The sequence below is a fragment of the Gavialis gangeticus genome, unplaced genomic scaffold, assembly GCF_001723915.1.
Source record: "Gavialis gangeticus isolate Ggan-Ray unplaced genomic scaffold, GavGan_comp1, whole genome shotgun sequence".
NCBI lineage: Eukaryota > Metazoa > Chordata > Crocodylia > Gavialidae > Gavialis > Gavialis gangeticus.
Genome location: NW_017728964.1, coordinates 10,077,741 through 10,097,863, shown reverse-complemented (window position 1 = coordinate 10,097,863; position 20,123 = coordinate 10,077,741). Strand labels below are relative to the sequence as shown.

The window sequence follows — 20,123 nt, the reverse complement described above, 5'->3', positions numbered from 1 at the left end:
AAAATAAAAATTTTTTTTTAGGTATTATAAAAATCCTTTTTAATATAAAACCCAAAACCCCCCCCCCCCCCCCCCACCCCAACTCCTGGGTTATGTTGGTGAAAGGAGGAGGGAGGCCCAAAAATCCAGGTGCCCCTTTGTTTTTAGAGAGACCAAGGGATTTTTCTGAATCAGGAGACTATTCAAAGAAGAAGGAAAGAAGAAGAAAAAGACTGCCAACCCTGGGCCTTGACGAAAGAAAGAGAGTGGGCTAACAGGTGGGGAGGAGGAATTCTAGCTTCCTGGCTCAGCTGAAGTTAAGTTCCTCTTGCCTAAGTATCTCAGGACCTGAACTAAAGCCCACTGAAACCAATGGGGTTGGGATTAAACCTTGCCAAGAGTCCTCAGTTAAACCTCATTACATTCAGCACAAAAAGTTCCCTTGGCTTCCCAGACAGCTGGGTTGGGTCCAGAATTTCAAAGGTTTTTTGAGTATGGAAATGGTGACAAATGTTTGCAACCAAATCAGGATGAAATGCAATTGATTTGCAGGCTTCTTAGATTCCTTGGGTTCTCCCAAGAGCTTGTTGAACCTTCCCTGCATCTCTGCACCTAGTTTCCTGCAAAACTAAGCAGCTTTGCCATGTGCTGAGTAACTTCAGACATGCTACAGTGGCAGTAATGGCCTATTACAATCAGTACCTGGTACATAATGGCCAATATGCAGAATACTCAACAGCACCTGGAGGCACTTAAACCATTCAGCCAGTTATAACTTGACCAGTGAACACCTCAGCAAGGTGAGCTGTCAGCCTCAGTGCCCCATATCTTTGATTTGCTTCATCTAACCTAAGGATGGTGTCCATTAAGGAGCAAATTCATCTCATTTCATTGCCAGGCTGCTGGTGGCATTGGTAAGGAAGGGCTGAATAGGGAGGCTCCTGAAGCTTTGCTTTGCCAAGAGCAGCCCCATGCCTCAGGAAGAGAAATTAAGGTCTCTGTTGCTGATTTTCACTCTCCTTGTGCGCCTACCAGCCCAGGGGAGACCACTGCTGCAGCACTCCAGCTGAGATACAGATCAGCCCTGACAGCTCTGGGCCAGAAGAAATTTGCCTTTCTACCCAATAGAAAATACAGTACTGATGCTTTAAATAGTTTGCGAGTTCTCAAGTGGTGCTCACTGCGTTTTATTCCAGAGAAGCTGCGGGAAGTCACCAGTGTGTTTGTAATGTGGCCTCAGGAGTTTATGTAAGCAAGGTTCGTTGGGCCTCAAAATGTGACTTTCCAGTTTCCTTGTATCGTCTTTACTGCATGAAGAACAAAGACGCAGCAGCCTTCAAAGAGTCAAGGGACCCAATGGATTGGAAATGACGACTCGCTGTCCAACATGGAGCAAAAGGGCCAAATTCTCCCTCTTGGAACCACATGGCTGACCCACCAGGCCCAGGGCGTGCTCTCCTCATCCCAGCAGCCCTCTGAATGTCCCAAGCAGGCTACCAGAATGGAGATGAACCTCTCTGGAACGGCAATTTTGCTCTTCATGCTATTTTTATTCTCCTCGTGCTTCCTGTTTTGGGGGCAGATTTTTGAAGATATTTAGGCAGTTGATGAATGCAGACGGGGGCCTGCTGGAAGCTCCAAAGCACACCCGGATTGCAGAGGGAATGGTGCCTTGGCACTTTAAAACCCTTCTCGGTGCCTTTCTTTGCATTTGCCCCTTTATCTTTCAAGTATTAGGATGAAGAGCCCAGTCCCCAGGCCTCCAGAATGAGAAGCCAGCTTGCTTCCTCTGTTTTGAATCCTTAGTCGGCTGTTAATTTGCTTACCTTTCCTTTCCCCTTGAAGCAGCATCAGGAAGTCCATCCATTCATCAAGGCCCTGACACTGTTCTGGCGCTGAGACATCCCAGACTGAGCAGCATCCCCAGCGAATCCCTATTGCTTTTACCAAATCAGTTTTGTTGAGATCACCTGGGAAAATTGAGTGACTCTATGATGAATAAGTTCTTGTAAACCAGACAGGTATCCTTCTCAGGTATCACCATGACAGGCAGGCATTAGACTAGAGAGAAACACAAGCAATTCCAACACGGCAGGTTTCACCTTCACAAGAAGGTTTTACAATACAGTCCCCTTAACTATATTGCAAGAGGGGAAAGAAAGGCGATGGGTAAACCAAGGGTTTCAGCGTCTGTGACCTTTGTGGTCCATAGTTTGTGGGGAAGAGGAGGACAGAAGCTGGAATAAGAAGAGATACTAAACATGAAAATTCTGCTGAAAAGGCCCAAACTCCATACAAAGGAATCCTGTTTCACTCCCCTCCAGAGCAGAATGGGAGTCAGCTGCTGGGATGCCATTTCTTGTCCCTCTGGCTGTTTCTAGAATCGGAGTATCCTAGAAGAGAAGGGCTGGAAATGTCCGAGAGGCTAACCTTGTCCAACCCCCTGCTCCAGTCAGGATCATCCCTCTCTAAAACTGCACAAACAGCCCTCTCAGACAAATACCACTAACAATGCCCCAAATCACCAAGAACACACAAACTTTCCAGATAAAGTAGAGGCATTAGGGCATAGGCTTCGAGGACAGCAGTAGCACACGTGAGAAATCCAGGGAAGAGGGCCATGCCCTCTGCTACAGAGGAAAGCAAAACCCCTTACAGTCCATGCCAATCTGACCATAAGAAAAAATTCCTTCTTGATCCTAAATGTGGCAATTGGTCTGCCCCTAAGCAGATCAAGAGTCTCTAGCCAAGAACCTTTGGGTTTTTTAGTCCCTGTGGGAGAATTAGCTCACCTAAGTCAAAATCCCTGGCTTTGTCTGCAGCTAACACCCAGTGCTTCTGCGGAAGGTGGAAAAAATAAAACCAAACCCTGACTCCTGTAGCATCAAGAGGGGGGAATAATCCTTCCTGGCCCCATGTAGTAACCAGCAAAGCCCAAAATCATGGTGAAAACTAAATCCTCTCCACTCTGATGTGCAATCTGGGGATCACAACACAGCCCCACACATCACACTCCCGAAATGAAGAGCCAGAACCCTAGCTCTGTTTACCCCACTGACAGTAACTTCACTTCGCTGCACAACTGCACTTAACAGATCGTTAAAAAGTGATAAATGAACCTCTTCTGACTTTCCCTGGCTCTCTTCAAGAGAAGCTTTGCTTTCCTTTGCTGCTGCTCACTTCTCTTATTCTCTGTCCAGCTAAAAAGTTTTTTAAAAGTCCATCCCAAATTAATCTTACTGCCCTCGTGTCCAGATATGGAATTTCCATAACAACTCCAAAATGCAGCTTGTGTCATGTATACCGTGATTATATCAAGAGCTCTTAGGGCAAAGCAATGGGCCATTATGCAGTTAGTGAGAGATGGAGTTAGTTGCTCAGCTGTGTAATACTGCTGCAAGCTTTGCTCTCAAAGCAGAATTCACTGCAGTAAAACCCTTGGATTATCCCAACAGTGCGGCCAAGCTATTTTTAACATTCCTTCTTCCAACAAGAAAGAAAACTAAAAGTGTAGTGATAGTTACCAATACATGTTGCTTTCCTGAAGTGCTATCACATCTCTCATTCCATTCCTTGCACTATGTCCCCAATAAAAGTAGTGGCTGTTTAAATTCATTCCAGCCCTTGTTTCTTTGAAGACCTGATGAGTCTTTGCTATCTTCCTGACTTCCCCTGCTCTTAACAAGGTTCCATAGAAGAGAAGCTCTCCCAGAGTTGAGCATATTCGGCCTTTCCTTTCCCTGCTAGTCCCTCTTCACGCATAGCACATGTGCAGAAAGAACTGAAGAAATGCTGAACATGCCTGTAAATCAAATCCGTGCAACCCTAATGGTGGAGAGCAATGTGCTATGGCTCACACCTCTGCCACTGGGGCATCCAGGAAGGAGCTCACTCAGTTGGTAAAGCAATTTCTTTTGTGAAAGCCTGTTGGCCAGCAAAACATCCAGGGGGGCAAGTGACTGGGGCCAAAAGCAAAGAAAGTGCTCCATTAGCTTCCTCGTGCTCCTCCCTCCACCCCATTTGCAGCCCCTCTGCTATTTCTTCTGCCCTGCAACTCTCCTGGCTCTGCTGGTGCACCATGATCCCAAGTTACAACTCCAAGGTACCATTTTTTTTAATGAATACATTTTTTATTAGCCATTTTTTGACCTTTTACATTCTGCTCAGGTCACATTTCCCAACTGAGATACTTATGCAGCCACATGAATCAGGGAGCTGGGGCTTTAATAAATCACTGCATATCGTGAGACTCACAATACTATAATAAAAGCTGGCAACATCACCTTGTTGAGCAGTGGTACAGTTAATGCTTTGAAATGTAAATCTTGTCTGTGGCCAGGATGAACCTCTCAGCTGTGGGACACATGTCTGCATATATGTGATCTCACTTTCTATGGCATGTCATTTCCTCATGCTGATTGCCCAGGTAACAAACGGCATGTGAAATAGGCTGGAGTGCTTGGAGGAATACATACCAGTTATGCCAAGTTAGGAATGCTAGAAACCTTGCTAGACAGATGGATCAAAGCAGCTATGAATGAGCTCATAGTTCACAATATTAACTGCAGAAATCGCCTGTCAGATTATTTTACATCACCGTCAGGAGGTTTATCCACCCAAAATCCCCTCCAGGAAATAAATCACAGCCCTGTATTGCAGCTGCCAATTTAGATGGGAAAGACCACCCAAACCATGACATCCCATTGCAACCAAACTGCATCAGCAGCATCTCCCAGCATTGAAGAAATGGAGTTACCCAGCCAACCACTCTCGATCATCCATGTAAGGTTTATGCACTAAACAATTAGTACTCATTAGTCCAGAGGAAGTGTTCACAGATATAGCCTTGGCTGAATGACAGGAAGTAGAGAGAGCAGTTTAACGAGCTACAAGTGATAACAGTATTCCAGCCTGTCTGAGCATTGACAAATCTCAGCACACACCCAGCATCTGTGTGAACCATAAGGACCTCCTCTGTATTACAACCAAGAAACAAGAGCACAGGGTAGAACTCAATTGCCATCAGAGCTTAATGGGAACCAGATATTCTGAAATGGAACAAAACCAAAAAACTTAAAATTTTTACATGAATTAAAATTCAGGGGGAAAAAGAATCCCTTTGTGTTAACTGAAATGTTTCTTCTTAATTTTTTTCCAATGTTATGGCACAGAATAAAAAACTGAGAGAATGAAAAGAAAGGTCTCAGAACAAAGAATTGAACCCGCATGTTTTGATTTTGTCAAAATACTTTCTTCTGAAACATGACTTGGCCAAAAATTGACACATTTCTGCAAATATTTGGCTTTCAGCAAACTGGTACTTTCCATCAGAAAACTTCTAGTAGTTCCAGCTGCCACTGGTTGCTCCCATTGTTAGCACCAGCTCCTGAACCAGTAGAGGTGACCCCGCTGGGGCTGGCAGAGGAGCTCGCTGCCAATCCAGGTACATGTTCTGTGGTTAAACCGATGACTCCCACCCCAAGACCTGTCAGTTCAGGGCTTTTCATCAGCGCTAAATGGAGTGGAACAAATTCCACCCTATGTTCTCCCATGTGCAAGGTCTGAAACTCTGAAAGAGTTGTTATTTTTCTTAACAACTCTAATTTATACATGTTCAGGCACTTACAACTTAGCCCTTGAATCATTCAGCGCCAGTTCTTGGTTGTAACTGCTGAGGGCATTTTGTACTCAATTCTTTTGTTATTCTGTCCATTATATAACAGACGGATTGGACCCCACTCCCTTGCTCACATCAGAGGTAAGGTAAACGACACCCTGGGGCAGCATCCGTGGGTTACTGCAGAGAGTCCAGCTTGGCTTCCCGCTGGATCCATTAGGCCTTCCCCAGCGCTGTCTCCTGTCCCACTTCAACAGGCTGCTAAGAGAGAGGTCCTCCCCCGATGCTGAGAGGGTAATGAGTGCTGAAGTTCACGAGCGTCTCCATGCCAGCTGAGGTGGGCTTAGATCTACTGGATCTCCACGTGAGCCACCAAGAGCTGAGCACGTAATTCAGGGAAGCCGACTCCTTGGAAAATCTGGCCATTCGATGTTCGCTCAATGTGCTCCTTCTTTCCGGTCAGGAATCAGGGCCAAAGTCTCTGCTAATCTCTCAGTCCCCAAAGCATCAGTACTCTCCCTGTGAGGATTATGGTCTTTGTGGAGCTGTCTCACTTCCATCACGATTATTTACTGCGTCTTCCCTCTAAGCCTCCTTTTCTAAACAAACTCTGAGTCCCAGAAAATGTTTCCTGTAAATAAATAAATAATGAATAACCCTGGAAACAAAGGCCTTTCTTTCCTTGGTTCCAGCTTAGCTTCTTAAGGCAAGCACATCACCGCACCTAGCTGACAGGCAACAAGCTCCTTCACTTTAACCCTGGGCCTGGGGAAGAAGAGGTGGCTTCACGCTCTGAACACAAGGATGGAAACGCCTGGCCTGCCCTGAAAGTGCAGCTCTAACCCATGGCAGCACAGTCTCGACCCATCAGACTTCTGAGCCAGCTACGCGGGGTTTCAGAGAGGGCGTCCTTTGAACAAGAACTTGGACACAAGCTCCCGTCTCCCCGGTCCGGCCTCAGACTTTTCATAAGGGAGGGCAAGTAGGTGCTGCCTCCTCCCCGGCACTGGCTGCCTTTCGCTGCACCCAGGTAACACAACTGAGGAAGTCACTCGAGAGACGAAAGATGCTTTCGAATTGTACAGCGTGAACCCAAGCTGCGATTCTCCCCCTTGCACTGCAGGATTAAGTACAGCTTCTACCAGGAGCTGCAGGAACGGCCTTTCCTGAACCCTGCCGTCCTGTCACCAGCCGTGGCCCGGATGATGCGTTACGCAGCGGGAAGCAGATTCCCAGGCTGTGATGAATTCCTGTCCCTAGGTCCTCTTTGTCATTATGAAGTCTCCCCTGCCTCTGTGGGAAAGTGTTGACTCACTGGTGACTGTGCTCGCTCTCTCTGACTGCACTGCAGCTTTTAGTCTCAGATTTCTTCACAGCACTGTATTAGAAGGACGCATTCCTGGGGAGTGTGTGTGTGCAGGAGTCCTGACTGCTCTTCCTGGGATTGGCAGGCAGGAAAAAACCCTATTGTTTTCTTAAAGTGAATTTACTGCTAGTGAAAGGTGTCAGACCAGCAGCCACAGAGACTGAAACCTGTTTATTCAGAGCAGAGGTGGCAGCACAGGCCTCCCTGATGCCAACAAGCTTTGGAAATGAGGTAGAGATCCCCCTTCCCCTCCACATATGAGAGAAGGGAGTTCAGGTTCACATGTCCCATCAATCAATCCATGGCTTCTCTGCTATGCTTGGTTGTCCTGAGTGATGTGAGCACCTTCTCCACAACTGCACTGAATCTGCTGTCTAATGAGCACCACGGAGGCGCTCACCAACAGGAAAATCTACTGCATTAAAGAAAGCATTGGAGGGAAGTCATACTTCCCTCTTGCCCAGAGGAGCAAAGCTCTCTCTGCCTCCACAAACGCTGCGCCATCTCTGGAACCTCTGCAAAAATAAATGTCTGTTGATTTTTGGCAGGGGGAAGATTAGGCTCAGGCAGAAACCACCATTTACTCTATTGTAGCCAACAGCTCTCCTTGCTGATGGGGTAATCAGTGACTGCAAGCAGTGATCAGGCTGAGGGACACCAAGTCCCAACATATTCCAGCTGACATCCATGGGATCTTGCAAATGAGCTCAAGGGGAACAGAGTTGGGTCTGTGAGTATCACCGTGTGTGCAAACTCACAAACTAGGCTGGCTGGCACTCGGGCAAGACCAGACCTGGTGAGAGGCAGCAGAAAGAAGTGAGGAAGAGACACGGATGTTTGCTTGTTTCCATTTCCCTGTCCCAGGCCTGCCACTAGCTCAGCAGGGGCGTTATGCTCTGAAGCTGCATTTCCTTGTTCCACGTGGTGTTTCTTGCTTGGTTCATAAAGGGCAGGCAGGGTAGGGGTGGGCCCAGGGAGACTTCTACATCAGAGGGATTAGTCACTTGAGGCAGCCTCCTGAGCTGCAGGTTTTTTCCTGCTGTTCTTTCTTACTTGACTCCTTGCGAGGTGGCCTGGTTACATCATGCTGTAACTTACTGCTGGGCTGGGGTTCTCTTTGGGCTGGTTCCTGAAAGGCGGCAGGATATCATATTAGCTACAGCAGAATTTTTCCATGGGATGCAAGCAAAGCGGGTGCCATAAAAGCATGCCCTGCTGATAGCACAGTTGCCAGCGTACCATGATACTGCTTTAGCGAGGTGCATCACCCATCTTGCACCAGCCTACAGCAGTGATGACACCATCTTGTGCTGTATCACTGTGGAAGCAGCGTGTACTGCCAGCTTGCCATTCTGATGCCTAGGAAGCATGCCATGCCAACATCACAGCCACAGGGCCTACTCGTGCAGCAACAGTATATCCTGCCAGCACCACCAAGTAAATAATGCCACCACCGCAACAGCCATATGGGGTGCACAGAAGCGTCTCACCCCTGCATTTGGGTCTTGGGAGAAGCAGTGCCAGAACCCTTGGAAGGATGCTATGGCCATTGATACAGCAGCATGCCCTTCTGAGCTGTCTGCAGGACCCCTTTCCTAGTATCACACGGCAACACAACCAGTCCAGGCGTGTGGCAGTGCCCTAGCAACGTGCAGTGCTAATACACAGCAGGACACACAACAGCCTTGTTGGATGAGAAGACTGTGAGCCTCTCTGAAAACATCCACAGCTCAGGGTGGGCTGGCACTCAGACTCTGGCTGTGGCTCTCTGGGAATACTGCTGGCTGGAGAACATGGATAAGAAGCACGTCTGTTCTTCCTTTCCAGTTCAAATACGACTGAAATATTTATTCTTTGTTTCCATTTTAAGGGTTTTTTTAAGGGTTTTTTCATGTCATGAAATGCCAACCAGAAATGCAGCATGGTCTACTGGGACCTCAGTCCCTGGCTTTGCCAGTGACCTGCTGTGTGGCCATGGGCTAGTCACATCTCCTCTCATTGCCTCTGGTTCCTTTCCTACCCAATGTCTGTCCAGTCTGTTCATCTGTACGCTCAGTGGTGCAGGACTTCTCTTACTTTCTGTTTGTCTGGCACCTGGCAGCCCCAGTGATGACTGGGGAGATCCCTTGAAGTGACTATCATACATCTAATAATACTGACAGCAACACCAATGCCAAAGGTCAAAGGCAAGGGTGCAGCAGGAAGGGAAGTGACTCAAGAAGGAAATGAAGAGGCATGTGTTTTAATTTGCTAAAAACCGTCATCAGGCAGAATGATCAAACATGACAGGACCCCGTGGCTTTTGTTTATGGGCTGGAAAATGTGACTTCGCAGTACAGCCTATTCGGAGACGCAGTTGCCTAAAACAATGAGCAAGTGTTTTCTCGACGGGAACTGGATCCTATTTGTTTTCCCTTTTGTTTTGGAGATTTCAGGCTTGGACAGGGGGCTGCTGACCTTTGATATTATGAGCTCTCTCACTGATGTGAATTCTGGTCTCCTTTGCTCCATGTGACTGGGCAAAGCAAATCACAGAGGCTGTTTCCAGTGCCCTGAAGCTAAAGTACAAAGCCCCTTGTCTTTTTAACAACCGTTCTCTCATTACAGCTTAAGAGAAGACAAGCTCCTGGCATTGCCCTTGCTTTTCTCTTTCCAGAACTTCAATAAAACTGACTTATTCTTAACAAAACTGTCCAGATGCCCTCTATAACAGCGATTCTCAACCAGGGGATGTGAGATCCTTTTAAGGGAACTGTGAAATATTAGCACTGCTAGGTATGCAAAGACTTACGCATGATTCACAAAATAAACCCAGAAATTTCAACTAGGAATCCAGAGCGTCAAAGACATTCTGACCTGTTGTGGTCTAGTCTGACTTCTTTGCAGTAGAATTGCTCTATTATTTTTCCATAGCCAAAAATCAAGTGAAAGCTAAGAGCTGATGTTTTCTGGGGGGTGCCTTGAGTCTAACAAGGTTGAGAACCACTGCTCTGTAACATCAGCCACATTGTTAGGAGGACAGAACAATGTTAAGATTTGGACTATACGATCTTTGGAACAGAGACCATCTTTTACTGCATGTTGATGCAATGCCTACCTCAATGGACCACTGATGCTGCATGGGGCATCTTGATCCTAATATTATCCTTAAACAATTAGGACAGGAAAGAAACTCTGATACCCCTCCAAGCATTGAGAGACTTCAGAAAAAGTCCCTGTCACAGTTTAGGACATTATTTTCCCTGAACAACCATACTGGGTCTTTAAGGCTGCTACACTCTTGAATCCCATTGGGTAGCGAGAGCTTGATGGGCACCGGGCTGGTTGCTATTGAACAAGCCAGTGTCCGTGGAGTCTGTGGTTTGAATGGGGTTCTTCCTTCACCCTGGGAAAGAGAAAGGAACCATGAGAAGAGAGAACCAGACAAGAAGAAAAGCTACACGTCTGCAAAAATGGCGTTCTTGGGAATGTCCAAGTGCATGTAGATCCAAGAAAGAGTTGCATATTCTAACTGTGGGGGGCTACAGCCAGATCGTGTCCTTAGTTGTCCTCACTGAGGTGTCATGGGCAGAAAAGAGGGAAGTGTGTCGTGTGCTTGAAACTCCAAGCTGCTTTAAGCTCTTCCTTACATCTCTCAGTGTATATTAATAAATGACTTCCTGTCCTTGCAGCAGCAGGACATTGGCTGGACTCTTATCTCTCTGCTTTACCTGGGACAAGTTAAAGGGCGTTCCTGATTTTTCAGGCATTATGCCCAATAGCTTTGTGTGAGAGTTTATTCCTGAAGGTTTTAAGAGCGGGTTAAACAGGGGTGCTCCTGCCTTGAGCAGAGGGTTGGACTAGATGACTCCCTCAGGTCTCTTCCAGCCCTACTTTTCTATTCTAGGATTCAGTGACTGATTCTAGGGCTCAACCCAGGAAAGCCCAGATCAAGGAGAAAGAGCTTAGGGTATCATTTATTAAAGCTGTAATGAACATAATCACCCAGCAGGGTAAGTTCTACCTCTAATATAAACAATGAAATGGAAAAAAAATATACTCATAATCCAAGTCAGTTATTCTCTAACCAGCAGTTCAGCTGGTTGGGGCAGGCATCAGGCACTTTGCCAGGAAAATTATTATTCCGCCATCACTGCTGTAGTAGAAATACTTTCCTTCACCAATGTGTGAAGCCCAGGGATGATATTCAGGCCCCACAAGAGGCCAGTGGGAGATTTTTCACCCTTGAACTCCAGCGGGGGCTTAGCAGCAACTGAGTGATCTGCCTCGTGGACATGAGGCCAAGATCTATGTAATTGCTTATGGGTGGGATTTCCAGAGCATTCAGCATTGGCTCAACTCAGGGACACTGCAGGCATTTAAATCTCGGACCTTAAAAGTGTATTCTGAAAGCAAATGCTTCATGACTTGAACAGGGTCCCATAGCCTCACAAAACACCACCACAATATTGCATCTACAGCACCTGTTTGCACCTCTTCAACAAGACACTAATGCACAAAGCTAAGCACTTATGGCCAGAGTCTATTCCACTTCTTAGGTGTCTAAATGGACTTAGGTGCCTAAATACAATTCTATCCTCCCCACCCCTCATTCAAGTCATGAAAATCTATTAATGCATCTACTTTACTAACATGTTGTCAGCTGACCCTTGAGACTGGGTGACAAAAAACCGTGAGGAGGATGGACCCACCTATCTTCTCTATTAACAGTTTTTCAGGAACTTGAGCAGGATGGACTAGTCTACCCTGATCAAGTCTACTTATGTACCTAATAGATGGAATAAATTCTGCACAAGACCACTTATGCACCCAATAGATGGAACAGAATCTGACCCTTACACTCTTCGGGGTAAGGAGAGTCTTTTTCCTATGTATGTACAATACCTACCGCTCAAAAGAGTCCACTTCCTGACTCAGGCTCCTGGGTGTTACCACAGTACAAACATACAACAACCACCCTACATTACTAGAGCAGTATGTAAGCAGTCCGAAACAACCCTGGAGTGAAAAAACAGGGTATGAAACCCCTGCACTCCTAAGTAACCTAACCTTAGAATAAGAAACCAGTGCTCCTGAAGAGCCATATACATTGCAGGGAAGCTCCACACAGTAACTGGTATCTCTGGTAGGATAGCCTTTAGCAGAACAAGGGTCCAAATGAAGAGAACTACAAGAACTGCATCTTTGTTTTCTTAGGTGTTCAGATTCACAATGGGTGTGTCTACACCTTTAGTTTAGTACTTGCTTAATGAGGTTTTAACTAAATGCCCAGTAACTACAGTTACTGCACAGTAGCGCTGGCACATGGGTTTTTTGTGGCGCTTACTGCGCCATAGCCTAACAACACCGTGCAGTAGTGTATTAGCATGGTTTTTGAGCAGCACGCTACAGTGCAGTGTTATTAGGTTACGGCGCAGTAAGCATCTCATGTAGATGCACCCGGTGATAAGCAAAGCACAAATCCTAAGATAGACAGATAGATACCACAGCTTAATCAAATGACTCAGAAAAGGGCTCTGCTCATCCAGAATATTCAGAGTATTCAGTTAACTAATTCCATTCTCTCTGTGTTCAAAGGTGACCCTTATTAAGGCACTATTACTGAAAAATAACAGGGTAGGCATGAATGTGCTTGAGTGCATGTCACAGTTCCCAGCACTGAAGTTCCTAATGGCAGGGATGGGTGGTAATAATGAAGCATGTCAATTTGCTAATCTGGCAGTGATGAAGCATGCACTGAATTGTGAGTTCCCGCAGTAGGTAACTGCAGCTAGACAGAGGTGCTGACAACCCCTGGTCATTAGAGACCCAGTTCTGGATCTGAGAGCGTTGTTTTTGTGAATATTCACCCAAAAAACAGTTTTAAGGGGGCTGAAAACGATTCAACCCAGAGCATCATTTTGGCCACACAAAAAAAGGAAAAACCCATCTTTGGAAACATCCAGTTTTCAGCCTTTTCCAAATGAAACAATTCTGATTTACTTTGAAATGATGTTTTCATTGTAGAGACCGTCAAAGCTGAATACTAAAAACCTCAGAATGAAACACAAATATTTGGTTTGACTTAATATGTTTTCAGTGTTTTTGGTTCTGCCAGTGAACCCAAGCAGCAGTAATTCACACAGCTTTCTCCAGCACTCGTTGCTTTATGCAGACAAAATGCTATTGAAATAAACAGGGATTTTCCCTGGGTAAAGTACAGCAGTCTTGAGCCTTCAAAGCCCCATGACTTTGATCCAGTAGTGGGCATGATAATCCCAATGTCCTGGCCAAATTCCAACTAAGGTAATTACATTCCCCGTCCCGAAGTCCCGGTACACTTCAGCTCCAGACAGTCCCTTCCACTTGCCATCTCAACCTATGTCAGTGCTGCAGCGCAAAGGGCCCTTTGAGCCGGAATAGGTCTGCCCAAATTAGCTTTCAGAAGCACACCAACACCAGGGAGCGTGGGTGCTTACAGAGGCCCAGGTGTTGCATTGAAGCCCATCCCATCGCCTTTTCATTGCACTGTTGGGTTAATTAATTGATGGCTAGATTAAATCTAGCTGGAGCCTGCCTACCTGTGCTGCAATCATAGCTACAGGATGGATACAGCCTCAGATGCTGTGTAATGTCGCTGTGTGGTGGTAAATAGTTACCATCAGCCACCCAAGACTCTTGAGGATGCAGTTCTTATTTAGGTGCCTAGTAGATACACTCATCTTAAAATCTGGCTCTGATTGCAGGGCCTGAAGACTCAAGATTCAGCCCTGGGCAGCTCTGAAAATCCTGGCTCTTCAAGTACAAGCCTGCTATCCTGTACCCCTGGAGAAATACATTTCTGCAGATAACTATCAGCGCTGCAGTTATGAAAGCCTCAGTCTGTATAGAGCAAAACAAATTATCCTAGTGTCCAATCTCTGTTCTTGCACTTGGCATTCAACAACACCACTACCGCAATGCAGATGGGAACTACAGTAGTTTAGTGATTTACAGAGGCACTGAACACATGTAGCTACCAGTGATTTGATCCAAGATTGCTCAGCATCTTCAGAATATCAGTCCCTATTTGTATGGCAACTATAGGCCAGTGTCAGAGTAGGATACCCACAGTGTCACATACCACCCCCAAAGACAGTCCCAGAATTAATGGAGTTTCTCCCATTCCTGCTTCCCAGCTCAGCCCAGGGACCACACAAAGTCCCTGGGGTGACACCCGTTTCAGACTGTATTCAATGTCTTACACAAACTTAAAATTACATGCAGCCCCTGGTGAAACAATTCTTGCCATGCTTAGAGGTAACCTGAAGGCCACTCTGGCATCTCGTCTCATGTACCTTGCTTCTCTGTTGCATTTATGGGGATGCAGAGGGTTGGGGTGGGTGACCTCCTGAGGTCCCTTCCAGCCCCGTTCTATGATTCTGCGAGTTCCCAGAAAAGGGAGCATCTATTTAAAAAATAGCATCCCAAGGCAACTAAAACAGCTCCTAACAACTCTGCTCTCCCCAAGCATCTGAAAAAATAAACCCTTCAAGCACAAAGAGTTTGAACTGGCTTCGAAGTGGGTACTTGCTTTTGATTTCCCTTGCAAGATTCCTTCTGATGTTTGTAAAGGTTTTTTCCTTCACTTCTCCCCCCAGCCTCAGTCCATTCCAGGAACTGAGCATTGCAGGGCTGAGCTGTAGATGCCTGAAGCTAAAGCACAAAGGTCTGAGCGTCTCTTTCCTGGTAAGAAGGAAAGCATCTAAGGCAAACTCTCTGTCCCAACCACACCTACATGGCAAGCACTCAAAAGCCACAGCAGATATATAATGATTTTGCCTGCAGTACTTCAGAAAAGGTAAATCCTGTTTAGGGCGGGGGATAGCCTTGGAACCTTCCCAACAGGTATAGGACTCAGGCCAAAATCCATTCGTCGTGGGGATCTTTCCATTGAACTTGATGGGCTTTGGATTAGATCCACAGTAAAAGATTGAGGAGAAGAGGGGCAAGTCTGGAACCTGAGGAGTTTAAATGTGAGCCTGGTGGCCCCTCTATGGTGTTTGCAATGGGCTTGCTTCTTCCTAATGCAAGCTGCTTTAGAGCAGTGGTTTTTAACCTGTTGTCTGCAAGCCCCATGGGGGTCCACAGACTATGTCTAAGGGGTACACAAAAAATGACTATGATCAGTCAAAAGTACCCACACTTGCAATTCCAAGAGCTCTGCACCCCCATCCAAAATTTCCAAAGGGGTCTGCACCTCCATTCAGAGTTGTTTAGGGGTCTGCAAATTAAAAAAGGTTGAAAACCACACTGCTTTAGAGTATTTACTGGTGGTTCTCCTGCTTGCATCTGGCTTCCCAGGGCTGGAGCTCAAACCCCACAGTGCAGTGCTGACAGAAAGATGCAGTCTTTTCAGCTTACATGTTACGGCCAGTTGCCCACCCATCTCTCTGGCCCTCTCAACTGCCCCACTCTGAGCGCCTGCGCAGTCAATGAGCTATGGTACTAATGTGTCAAAATCACTGCTTTGTGAAGTATCAGGATTCTTAGTAACAGGAAAACCATTTTAGCCTTTCAAGGTGGCTGCCAGACTTGTGAGCTAGTAAGGGTTGGATCTGGCCAGTCCTGGGATGGTAGACCTCTAAGAAACCCAATGTATTGTAGGGGATACTGTATAATTCCCCCTGTGATGTGTCTTGCAGAGTCCAAGCCTTGGCTCCAGCAGTCTGGGGGGCTATGCTATTGGGAATGCCATCTCTTGGGATGAGACATACAAATGAGGGCTGTTTGGGATTGTCTGTACTACAGCAGCAGCATGCCCTGGTTAGCACCGGACTGAGTGCACCCCACCCACCCGAGTTCACTGACACGCTCCAGAGTGGGAAGTTTGTCAGTGAAGCTGCTTCAGATTCATCCCCAGCGCCTGGTCTCAGATGCTCCTGGAGATCGATGCAGTGTAGACAAGCCCTTTATGTACAGCCAACCAATTAAGAAATCATAGTGCAGCTTGCAGGATGGGGGGTGGTAACCCCAGTGTCCTGGCCGGCTTTCAATTCATGCAATTACTGCTATGTTCTGCCTCCCTAGCTTTCCTTCTTGTTTCCATTAGATAAAATAGCCTTCTTTCCTTCCCATCTGAAACAGTTGCCACATTCTGGTCCAGAAGTGATGCATCTTTTTGCAAACAGCTGGCCACATGCAATTCAAGTCCCTTCTGGATGAACATTGTTAATCAAATGACATTTCATCTTAGCGTTGAGCTCAAACATCGTTATTTGGAGCTGCGCTCGTGGGATGTCATCAGAGATGCATCTCATTAATGTGAGGCACTCTACAGACACACAGCTTCGCTCTAGCACACATCAGTACAAAGCAAACATGGTAACCCAGGATATTAGGTCTTAAAAGCAGGCAGCCACAATTTCAGGTCATTTGTCAGTGACAAGGCTCTTTGAGGGATGGAATTAAAATATTTAATGGTAGGATTTGTGTATGCTGTACAGGTTAGCCTGTCTGTGGTGTCCAGAAGTTGAGGGAAGAAGGCATGATTTCATCAAAGAGCCATTAGATGGTTTTCTCTTGATCTGTGCTTTCCTCAAGGACCCATCGATGTGGTATCTGTAAGCCCTGTGCAGCTGTGATTGGCAGCACCATCATACTTCAGTCTGACTGCACCTGACCTTCGATTCAGCAAGGGTAAATGAACTATAGCTTCAATGGAGACAGCTCGCTTTAGACCAGCTGATGACCTGGCTTGTCATTTTAAGAAATAGGAAGGACTTAACAATCCCTCCTCCTACCCTCAGCCCTGCCTCCTTTTTTTTGTCCTGCAGCTACTTGTTGAAGAATCCCTCCCGACTTCCAGAGTTCCACAAAACACCCCCCACAAAACACATTTCCCTTGCCCTGCTTTCTCTCTTAGAGAAAAAATATACCTCCTGGCATGTATGGTAGCCATTGTGTCTTGACTAAGTACCTCTGGGAAAGGACCTGGCTGCAAATCACCATGCATACCTCTAGTGGTGTATTCATCATACACAGATCTCCAGTCCAAAGTCATACTTGAACTTGGACCTGTTCATTGATACTAATAAGAGATTTTTTTGGCATTGGGAGTAAACACAACACTCCAGATAGGAACATTCCCTATTGATACTGAAACCAAATAGGCAATAACAAGAATTTCCACTGGGGAGCTCTGGAGGGAGGGCACTGAGTCCAACTTGCTTCTGTGGTTTATGAAGTCATCAGGATTTGAACTGGCTATTATGTGGCTTCAATGAATCAGAATAGTTTGGCCATTCCAAAAAGCACTGACATCCCAGTGACGAGAGTAGTCCACGTGGGTTTCCACGAGATGACTCAGAATGCCAGGAAGAGATTGGCCTGAAGAAAACACCTCTCTACTGCTGCCTGCAGGCTACTAGTAACATCCCCCACTCTACACTCCTGAAGCTGATGGGGTACCAAGGGCGTAAGTGAGAAAAGAATTTGGCACAAGTTGTTTCAAGCCACAGGCTGCTGGCTAGGAGCGATCCGTTGCAGAGCATAGCTGTATGCCTGGAAAACGTGCTGCTGGGTTGGCTGCCGGCAAGGACCCAAGCTACAGTGGGTCAGTGGGTTAAATGCCTGACATTTCATAGGAGTCATATCCTCACTCCCACGCACTGACAGCGTCTTCCAGAACGTCATTGGTGCACCTCATAGGAAGCTTCAGGGCAGTGCCAGGTTCAGCCACCCCCTCCCACCATGCCAGATGCAACTCATCCTTGGCAGTGGTATAGCAACTGCTTCAGAAAAATCTACCCATAGCACATAAGGCTTCCACATATCGTGTAGCTGGAAGGAAGAGGAGAGGAGAGGAGCTCTGGCTTTAGACTGCTCCTGTGCTAATGACTCACCCTCCAGGAGGCAGAAGGTAACCTTGGCAGGACCACCCACAGCTGCAGGGACAGGGACTTTCAGCCCCTGTCCCATGGGGAGCGAGGCATTACTCTGGAGGAGAGCTGGGGTAGCAGAGGTAATTTAAAAACTGCCAGGGGTGGAGTGGGGAAGGGAAGGCTCTAGGGGCTCTGATTCAAGCCAACACAATATTTCCACAATTGTTTCGTTGTAGAGAATCCCAGTCTCTCCTGAAGCACAAACTTATCACACAAATGCAGCCAGCATGTTAAGAAGTGCTGCCGTTACTGTCTCCTGCCCTTAAAGCTGCCCCTCTGCCATTCAACCCAGCCTCGGCTGTCACACAGGTGGCTTGCAGGTAAGACAGACCCCACACCGGGGAAGCTGATTTCCAGCCGGCTGGCATAACCTGCCTTTCTGGATTTTAAGTTCTCTCCGTTGATCAAAGACTCATTTATAAACAACAAAACTAGGGCTCTCATCCAAGATAGGCCCAGGGAGACTCAGAGGCAGAGGGGCTTCTACATGTTACACTTTTATTTTTATTTTTTTGCAGAAAGAGTGAGAGAGAGAAAGAGAGAGAACAGGGCAAGCAGAGCCAGTGGGTTTGAGACACCCAGCAGCCACAGAGCCAGGCCCCACTGCGCTCACCTGAATATGATGATTTCCTCATGCTGTCGCTCTCACAGATGTTACATAGGAACAAAATTAAGTGCCGGGACGGTTCTCCAAGTTCTTCCCAGGGAATAATCACTAGGGTGATGTGTGGCTGCTTTAATCCTTTTGTTCCAGCAGGCAGGGGTTGGCAGAGGGAAGTGTACTCCTCCTACACACCGTATCCGCACGCCCGCACTGAGCTCCAGCTGAGGGGCAGCTCAGCGCACTCCCATTAGTTAGAACACACCTTTCCCAAGAACAGCTCTGGGCAGTCCCAACCGTGCTGCCGCTGGCAGGGGTAGGAGGAAAACTCAGCCTCCCCAGTGCTTTAACCTTTTCCCCTCTGAAAACAAACAGACTCTGCAGAATATCCCTGCCAGCTCCCAGCCCTGTGGCATTCAGCAGATTTAACCTGTGCAGCAAGAAGGAAAAAAAATATGAGTTTCTCCCTTTAAGCCTCAGATCACCCAGCCACTTTGGCTCAGTTGGCTCAGGTCACTTCTGGTTCTAGGGGCAAGCCGTTTCTAGTTCAAAGTGCATTGCTGGCCTGTCAGCGTGAACAGTGTAAACACTTCTTTCCTTTTGAAATCCACATGAAAGGACAGGCTTATTCAGAGCTGCAGGTTGAGTAAAAGGTTTGCTTGGTCTTGCAACATAGGGCTAGTGTGTGTGTGATGGAGCTATTCATCACTGCAGAGAAATGGCCCATCAGCAAGCTGAATACCAGACAGCCAACTCTACAAAGCAAAGCGAGATTCTTCTCCCACAGACACACTCACCCTGTTTATGTTGGGGAGGAGAGGGAACCGTTGGGTCAGACACTGCCTGAGCATCACAACAGGCTTGATCTGTTTAAGAGACTAGAGGTATGCTTCTGCTTGCTTCTTTGGTCAAGCGCGTGGTGGGCAATTAGTAATCAGGCAAAGACAGTGGGCTGAGGGCATTGTTCGTGCAGGAGGGAAGAGAAAGCAAATTAAGAAGAGAAGTGACTAAGAACAATCTGAAATCGAGGAGAATCCAGAGGCAGAATTCGATTCGAGTCAGTGGACACATTTCAAGAGGTCTCAGAAAGATTAAATGAGACAGGAGCTGAGCCTAGAGCTGGGTCTACCTGAGAAACTTGCACAAAATGACTCTAAACACAGCTCATTTAAACGGGGCACTAGACTCTTGTATTTCAGCTTAAACTAATTAGGAAGTGGTTTACACTAAATGGAAATGATCCAGGTTTAAATAATAAGAAGAACATCCGCACAGAAGTTTGCACAGGTTTTAATGAGTTTAAAAGCTATTTAGCTTAAATTAGTGGGACCATCTCATCTAGAAAAGGCTGTGTTTTGTGAGGCCTGAATTGCTCCAGCAACTGCTTATGAGCTAAGGAGATTTTTTTATACTTCTGGGATGCCCCCAGTTTGAATTCAGCACTAATCATGAGATCTCACCACCTGGTGATGCTAGTGTAAAATGGGTGTGTTTGGTCTCAGTTCAAGTCTCACTGGCCAAGTACCTGCACCATGAAACCACCCCATCTCAGTAGAGCAATGTGCTCTCGGCCCTGGAGCTGATGTCCCCCAGCAGCACAAAGGCATGATCCCAAAGCAGCCTGGAGACACTTGTGCATGGTCCAGATGAAGAGAGGAC

At 46.7% G+C, this 20,123-nt stretch overlaps 1 protein-coding gene across 1 annotated transcript in view; it reads right to left on the bottom strand.

The window, feature by feature from the left end:
• The window catches only part of SEPT9 (septin 9), a 291,529-nt gene extending 272,826 nt beyond the window's left edge, over positions 1-18,703 (bottom strand). The window contains exon 1 of the mRNA XM_019502714.1: positions 18,477-18,703. Coding sequence (XP_019358259.1) covers positions 18,477-18,498 — 22 coding nt within the window. The 5' untranslated portion in view covers positions 18,499-18,703. The remainder of the gene's footprint in view (positions 1-18,476) is intronic.
• Between the last annotated feature and the right edge of the window lie 1,420 nt (positions 18,704-20,123).